Here is a 9,172-nt window from a genome sequence, read left to right as displayed (position 1 = left end):
GCCTTTGGGCTTAGTTGCCTTCTAGGCTTCTTCCTTTACCAAGAAAAGCCTTTATATAAGGGCATGTTTACATAAATAGCCGGATAGATTTATTATCTGCTTTTTCTAGTCGGTATACATAAATTATGTACTAATTATACGCAGTTAATGCATATATTATACATGAATTATACTTACAATATTTTATCTCCACCTCTTATTTTTAGTTTAAGCAATTTGGTGGGCGACTATTTAGGTTAATTCTTCTTATATTATTAAGACTATACTTTCAAAATAACATAAAATATACTCTGTTTAACCCATATTATATAGAAGTGTTTCTATTTGAAGAGACAAATAGTTTCTTGTTTTTACTATGATTTTTTCCAACATTTTAAAACAGCTTAATTATAAAGTAAAAAATTGTTATGTAGAGTACTAGCTATTTGTGTAGATCATAAATATGTATGGTCAGGGGCGGATCTAGAGTATAATATATGGGTTCTCGGGAACTCAGTAACTTTTGCGTAGATTCTGTATTTTTGTTAAAAAATTGATTAAATATCTAATATCTATTTGTGAATCCAGTTATTATTGTATATTAATTTGAAATTGCAACAGAAACCCATATACTTAAAATCCCGGATCCGCCTCTGTGGATGGTTTATGTCAAAAAGCTAGAGGAATTGGTGTCCATCTTCTCATTGAAAATTAGATGATTTGATCCTCGTACTTTAAAATCTCGTGATTTTTCTTTGTTTGGGACACGTGGCATTACACATTTTCACTGTTAAACAAGCTAGTTGGACAACGATTAAAAAAATTAATGATTAACTCAGCCATTTCAGCCTAAACAAGATTAAAGTGAATGGTGACTTAAAGTTGGTGGAAATCAATTCAGCTTTTAATTAAACAGAACCAATAAAATTGGTACTTCCTATATCAGTTCACCAAAGTCTTTTAAGTTATTGGAAATCCATGTCGTTAGATAACTGATGACTCTATTATGTCTATGTGTTAAAGCAAACAGCCAATTACAGGTTTGGGTGGAAACATTACTAGGCAGATATGAACACATAACGTCATTTCATTATTATCCGCACTGGAGTAGTAAGTATTTTTTTCATCTTATTAAAAATTTCGGGTTTGAATTGTAGGTATAAAATCATTTTTGATAAGAAACGATTTATCCCCTCTGCGAGACTTCATGAGGTGAATCTGAACTAAACTACAAAGCAAATATCGGACACCGAATAAAAAAAGAAATGTCATCTCACTGATTAAATAGTTGTGTTGGTGGTTTTTTTTTTTTTTCCTATGATTCAACTTCGTGTCGTGATTGATTGGTCTCTTAGTGATCAATTATATCCTCGAACTCAATATTAAATATTCACAAAATGATTAATGTGTCGATCTCTAGCATTATTGCCATCGCAACAAAACACTGTAACCACATACGCACTCTGTTCACTTTTACGTGTTCACTATACTAAAAATACATTTTTACTTTTACTTGTCCACTATACTAAATAAAGAGAAAGATAAAAATTTTCCCTGTTTTATTCATATCATTAACTATTCATTTTCCTAATCATTTCTCAAGAATTTTTGAAATGCTATCATTATTATGGGTAAAATTGTACAATACATACATTATTTTTTTTTATAGGCAGTGTAAAGTCAAAAATGAATAACTAAAAATGAACGGAGAGCTAATTACCTGCTTGCTTTGTATAAAAATTGAAAACCCCATGTTTCATCTTTGAAAGTGGTTCAGAAAGCTGGGCAGATACATTGAAAGAGAGTGACAATTATTATAGTAATAACTATTTTGTACACTTTAGCTTTAGCATATGCTTTGCCTTTTCTTTCTTTCCCTTTTTCTGTATAGAATTTCCAGATATAAAAAAAAAAAAAGTAAAATTCAATAAATCACAATTAAAAATTAAGAAATTTGTAGCAAATTATTGTGAGAAAATAATACTACTAATTTTTTAAGCAATAGTGTCCTATGTCACTATTTGGACATCAAATAATTTGTGACTGACTATAGCCGAAGCTTCAACCTTCTCATTTTCTGTAAATAAAATATATAACAATAGCTTAGCGAGTAAAGAGTATCAGATCTTAGGCCGATCTCATATCTTCCCATCTCTATTTAGTGTCAATATAATTATAATACAATATCGATATCCTAAAACAAAGAAAATAGTAAGTAGATATTTATACTAAATTTATAAATTAAATATCGTTTAAAATGCAACTTTTACAACCCAAATAAACAATAATAGCCAGGAAACAGTAATGACAATTGGCAAATGGGTGATTGAATTGGTATTATATTGAGTAAGAGTGAATAAGACAAGTATTAAACGAAATAAATGCAATAATGCATTATGCATGTGCTTTTCTATCGTTTTTGCCTAATTATACACTTATTTGGCTACCTTCCATTTGGTCTTTTACATCAACTAATCAACTAAAATTTACTCTTCCTAATTGGGAATTTGCGATCCGACTCATTCACCTAAAATGGAGCTGCACTAGGCAAAAGTATGAATTCTCAGACATTGAAACAGTAATAAAATATAACAAAAGTGCACGTACGTATTTCTTTCAAAATTTTTTTTTTTTTTTTTAATTTCTTTTTATTTTCACCTGTCTGCTTGTTTTTGTTACATGATTTGTTACTTTTTTAATATTCAAAAGTGCTCGAGTCGAAATCGGTTTTTATCTTTTTACTAGATCAATAGGAGTAAACTGGTGCCATCATCAAAAATTTATAAGCACTGAAATTTTGACAATATTGAGTTTGTTAAAGTTGAATGAGATTTTGGTGGAATGAATAGGCAAAGGTTACGTGATGTTTGGAAGTTTTCGAGTGATAATGCACGTTGTAAACTATCTATCTTCGTTTTGTTGCATATACTACGACTAAAATCAATTTTTACCTCTTATATATATGAAGCAAAGGTTACAATCAAATTTGACGTTTATATGTTCTATTTTTAAATTTGCCACTGAACTTATAGCTCGTCAAAGCTACTGGCTTTTTTTAATTAAGTATTTATATATATTCAATGAATTTTCTCGTACAAATATATAAAGTTTAAATAAAAATTAATTCTTTCACCGGAAGAAGTACAACCTATAACTTAATTAATTAAAGTGGGAAGTAATAATGGAACTTAATAACGTAACTTTAAATGTGTTACTAACAAAGTTTCCAAATTATTACTAGTTGAAGTTCTGCCTAAAAAATCAGAGGATTCGAAGGCACCTACATATAGGAACATATGTTCGGGTAAACATAGTCAATTTGTTTCCTACATTTCGCACTATTTTGAATATGGTAATTGAATACCTTTTTAAATGGTAATCAAATGCCTAACTTGATACAAATATCACATTATTTCCAACAATACAACTAGTCATTAATTCGAATTATCTAAACGTAATATATAAGTGTCGCCGTGTCGGTAAGAGATTGTAATAGCCCGTTTGGCCAAGCTTTTGAAATCAGCTTATTTTGACAAGTGTTTTTCTCGAAAGTACTTTTGGTCAGAAGTAGTTTGTGTTTGCCTAATTAATTAGAAAAGCACTTTTGAGCAGTAATAAGTGTTTGGCCAAGATTTTGAAAGCTGCGTCTAAATGTGTTTTTCTTAAAAGTGCTTCTCAGAAAAGTGCTTTTGGAGAGAAGCTACTTTTTCTGCTTTTCCAAAACTGTTTCTGCTTTTTCTCAAAAGCACTTTTTTCCTTCCAAAAGCTTGGCCAAACACCTCAATTTTTTGCCAAAAGTGCTTTCGGCCAAAACAAACACTTTTGGCCCAAAAAAAAGCTTGGCCAAACAGGATATAAGTTAAATACCCGCATTAATAATCGGCGGTTTGGTTAGTTCTTGAAAATGGAAACCGAATATTTGACATGTACTTCGGACATTATTCTTAGTAGAAATTAAGTTATATTCCTAGTAGAATTTAAGTTATATGCTAAAGATTATTTTACAGTATTAATTAACGAGCTAACATGTGAAAGCATGTTAGTTATTATATTATCCGATTACCAAGTAATAGTTATTAATAGATTTACTTGTTATTATTTACAAGTTGTCTAATTGTATAAATATTTTAATACCGTCCGTACCTACGGTAAGAACTTGTCCCATCCAGTATTTATATTGAACCAATACATGCATATCTTGTATTTGTGCAAGGGAGGAGCTAGCTCATTGAGTATGAGTTCAGCCGAATCCAGTCGCTTTGGTCCACTCCATGTATTATCCTTAAACAATCTATTGAATATGTATAAATTATTAATTTAGAACCCACTAACTTAAAAGGACTAAAACCCCTAACCCAAAAGGTTCAAATCATGGCTCCGCCTCTGTATTTGTACATGAGCTTCTAGAACTTAACCATAACTAATTAATATCCATTCTTGCCACATTAAATCACTTAACTATAATAAATTAACATGATTTATTATAATTTAACTCAGCCTGGTGCAACTCGTTACAATAATGCTTGTAATCAACCTAACCAAAATATAACACATTGTTAGTAAGTGATGTTACTATAATTGTACGTACATTAATAATCGGATGTTTGATTTTCTTTTAAGGTAATTTAAGTATGAAATTAGGTGTCGAATTTATACGTACGATTTTGTTTCTTCTCCGAGTAGAAGTTCTGTGCATAATATAGGTGCAAGCCTAATAAGGTAAAGTAACATATTATTGTCACTTGAATTGCACTAATAATATAAAACTTTCCTTACACTGCATATTACTTAAATTCTTTCCAATAATATAAGCATCGAGTAATAAATGTACAAGTTAGAAAAGCTACGCCTATATATATGCGTACACGTACAAGTTTCGTCTGTGTCTCATTCTGTTTTAACATTCCATCTATCTCCGGCATTTTCTAGGCCATCGCCGGCAGCCAATTCCTCCCGGCATCCGGCGTCTGGCGTCGTCGTCAACATGCAGAGGTTTGTAATAAGAAGAGCAAGATGGTTTGGAGAGGTACGAGGTGGATCACAACGTTGTTATTCTCAATTAGGCCTTGCATCCAAAAAGGACGATGATATGATCACACCTCGGATGCCTCATTTCGACTACTCTCCTCCGCCGTACGACGGGCCCGCCGGCGATGAAATTTTGAATAAACGGAGAGAGTTTCTTAGCCCTTCCATGTTTTACTTCTATGAAAAACCGGTGAGTAATTTATCGTTATGTTAAATTGATGATCAGTTTTAAATAAATATATGACAAAATATAAATAATTTATATAATAAGTGGGCCTAACTAATAATATAATTTGGGACAGACGTAGTTGATTATATGTTGTTTGAACACAAAGATACATTTTTAATGGTTTTGGTTGTGCTGGGATAGATTATTTAATGTTATCTAGCTTAAATTCATGCATGTGTTCACTATTCCGACGCTGAAATCCATAACAATAATTATGCCTTAATCCCAAACAAGTTGGCTTGGCAATTCACTTTATTTAAGCTCATTTCGGTCTAATTATCTATATTATTATAAAAGCACAAATAATTTACGCCAAATGTTGTACGATAAAAATATCCCTGAAATATCAACCTAGTAGTCTCTAGGCAAGAAAGTCTTAGTAAATCTGATTAGGTAATCCGGCGAACTATTTTGAGTTCTGTTTCTATTTGTATTCGTTCATATAAAGTTTCATCTTCAGATTCGGTGTTATATTTAACACACCAGTTAACTATGGTTATTACTAGTCTGAGAATTACCAGATTCAGTATTCTTTTATTTTTGACATTATTCACTGTATATTGAGATTGAGATGGTGCTTTGAGATGATTGTGGTTATTATGTACAGCTGAATCTGGTACATGGGAAGATGCAATACTTATATGACGACAATGGACGTAGATATCTTGATGCATTTGGAGGAATTGCAACTGTATCTTGTGGACACTGCCACCCTGATGTGGTAGAAGCCATCATAAATCAAACCAAACGCTTACAGCACTCCACCATCTTATACCTCAATCACACAATCACCGATTTTGCTGAGGCACTTGCTTCTAAGTTGCCTGGTGATCTCAAGGTATAGACTTCCTTATCCTTTCACTTATTATCTAACACCAACTTATGCCTACAGCGTTTAACTTCTATATACGGAAAATGTAAAAAAGCTTTGACACAACCAGGTCAGATAACTATAGATAACTACTTAGGCTGTTATCTGCTATAACAGGTCTTTAGATTGGATTGCCAGTGTATATAAGTTAAATCCATGTCTACAACTTAATTATGACAGATCACTATTGCTTTTTCAGGTTGTGTTCTTTACTAATTCTGGGACCGAAGCAAATGAGTTAGCAATGATGATGGCAAGACTATACACGGGTCGACATGATATCATCTCTCTTAGGAATGCTTACCATGGAAATGCAGCTGCAACTATGGGCACCACTGGGCAAAGCATATGGAAATTCAATGTAGTACAGGTACAACTTCCAAATCTGCATATTGGTTATTCCTCTGTGTTTGCTTTATGAATTACCATCAATATTTCCTATGCAGAATGAATTTGCTTGACCATTTTAATGTGAAAAGATCACATCCCTGTTATGTATGCAACCATCTAAGTTGTTATCAGATAACTATTGTAAGGTTACCGGACATGAGTAAATTGATTACTCTGTTATTTTACTTGGTGTGTTATCTTCATCAAGATATTACAGTTAGCCTTATTATGTTGGATAACTAATCTGTTGTTCCTATCCATTCTAAAGGCACATACGATTATCTATTAGTATTATCAGAAAACATGCAATAGTGATAGCATATGATGGTGCTATAATGTACAATGCATTGTTATTTTTGTTACTCGTCTCTTATTCACTTGCTCGTTGATTTGGTGATCAGAGTGGAGTTCATCATGCCATAAACCCTGACCCATACAGAGGTGTTTTTGGTTCTGATGGTGAGAAGTATGCGAAGGACGTTGAAGATCTTATCCAATTTGGAACATCTGGAAAAGTTGCTGCTTTTATGTCCGAATCCATACAGGTAATCATCCCTCACTGATATCAACTTGTCCGTCTAAATTAATACAACATCGCGTGCATTATCTTCTAAGAATTTCCCTTTTAAGTGTAGGGAGTTGGTGGAATTGTTGAATTGGCTCCTGGTTACTTGCCTGCTGTATACAACATTATACAAAAAGCAGGAGGCCTTTGTATCGCAGATGAGGTTCAAGCTGGATTTGCTCGCATAGGAAGCCACTTCTGGGGATTTGAGAACCAAGGAGTGGTTCCTGACATAGTGACAATGGCAAAAGTCAGTCTCTTCCGCGACCTCTCTTTCTTTGTTATATGCGTGCATTACTAATGATATGTTTCGATGAATTATTCTCTAAATCTCCTATACTTGGTGCTAAAAGAGACATCCATCTCTTGATTATGATTTATGAACTTCTTAATTATGTTCCTGTTAATTGTTATATCCAGGGCATTGGAAATGGAATACCACTTGGGGCTGTGGTAACAACTCCTGAGATTGCACAAGTCTTGACTCAGCATAATTACTTCAATACATTTGGTGGAAACCCTGTGTGCACTGCTGCAGGACTTGCTGTTCTTAAAGTGATCGAAAAAGAAAAGCTTCAAGAAAATGCCCATGTTGTTGGTTCCTACTTGAAAGAGCGGCTTTTGGCTATCAAGGATAAGTATGAAAGTAAGATTTTTCATTCTCCTTTCACCCTTGTGATTATTATTACCTCAACCGGAAGATGATCAAATCTCTCTTTTTAAGGCAACTGTGCATCTATGTGATCTTATTGAGTTAGTGGATTCAGAATGAGAATGGATAGAAATGCACAGTTGCCTGAATCTAATTAAAATGTATACATATAATAAGATCACACTCATTCTGAATCCACTAACTCAAGATCCTAGATTCTCCTATGTTCTTATATTAACAAAAGCCTCAACATTGACATTTATGCAGTTGTTGGTGATGTGAGGGGAAAAGGACTGATGCTTGGTGTTGAACTAGTCACTGACCGCGAACTGAAAACTCCTGCGAGAGCTGAAACTCTGCATATCATGGACAAGATAAAAGGTAAATTAATTTTGAATATTCATCCTTTTGACATGGCTTTAATCAAATCTTACATATTAACAAAGTTCACCTAATTTTTGGCTTGAAGATATGGGAGTATTAGTTGGCAAGGGTGGATTCTATGGAAATGTCTTCAGAATTACACCTCCACTATGTTTCACTAAAGAAGATGCAGGTAAAGGAATCTGTCACATTTTTATCCAATTCAAGCTCTCAGTTTCCTTTTCTTATTTATATTCAACTCAATAAGTTTCAACAATAAAATTTGATTGCAGATTTTCTAGTGGATGTCATGGATTGTGCACTGTCAAAGATATAAGAACTCTTCACTACAGCTTGACTATTACATTTTCTCCTATATATGATGGTTAAGATATGTTAATGTCATAGTTAAATTGAATATATATACAGATTTTATATTCTTATGTCAGTTGCAAATTAACAATCAAATGTATCTATATGGACTGATTCAGTACGTACAGTATCTAGTGATCATATAATGAGTCAACAACTCGTTGTCTCCAGACATCCTGTCTTGTTTATCTTTCTCAGCGAGCACACCATCTTGTCACCTGCAATCATATCTCCTACGACCCTCAATATACCAAAAGATAATATTAGCAAGACAATGCGACTAAGATATTGACTCAAAACCAACATTAATTAATATTTAATTCTCATGGTTTATGATTGAACATAAGTTTAGTTCAATGAACATAGGTTTATTGAACTCAAAGTGTTGCTGTCTGCTTTATCTTTACTTAGTGACGAGTCAGCAATTAGTTAACAATTTTAGATGGCATGGCAGTCACATCGCATAGACGTAGATGTCGAGGTTTGACAAATATACAATGATTTTTTGATTCGTCGCTTAATATTTTTAAATTTTATTTTTACACTTATATAATATTTATTAATGACAATGATTTTCTTACCATCATATTATGTTTTCTTTTTAATTTTTGATTCTTTGTGAATTCTGGAACTAAGACAGCGTTATAATTTTGAAAAAAACTTTAATTTGGTATTTTTGATATTCAACTTGTTAACAATTGTACTAAAATTAAATCTAAGTAA

General features: G+C 32.6%; 1 protein-coding gene across 1 annotated transcript; it reads left to right on the top strand.

Annotated features, from left to right (window-relative positions):
• On the top strand, window positions 4,790–8,572 carry LOC109233404 (alanine--glyoxylate aminotransferase 2 homolog 3, mitochondrial-like). The gene is made up of 9 exons (XM_019399270.1): window positions 4,790–5,197; window positions 5,844–6,074; window positions 6,307–6,477; window positions 6,899–7,042; window positions 7,133–7,312; window positions 7,483–7,708; window positions 7,982–8,095; window positions 8,184–8,270; window positions 8,371–8,572. Exons 1-9 carry the CDS (start codon window positions 4,805–4,807, stop codon window positions 8,412–8,414), a joined length of 1,590 nt encoding a protein of 529 aa, XP_019254815.1. The 5' UTR covers window positions 4,790–4,804; the 3' UTR covers window positions 8,415–8,572.

Source organism: Nicotiana attenuata, chromosome 10 (assembly GCF_001879085.1).
Source record: "Nicotiana attenuata strain UT chromosome 10, NIATTr2, whole genome shotgun sequence".
NCBI classification, from domain to species: domain Eukaryota; kingdom Viridiplantae; phylum Streptophyta; class Magnoliopsida; order Solanales; family Solanaceae; genus Nicotiana; species Nicotiana attenuata.
This window is presented reverse-complemented; position numbering and strand designations above follow the sequence as displayed.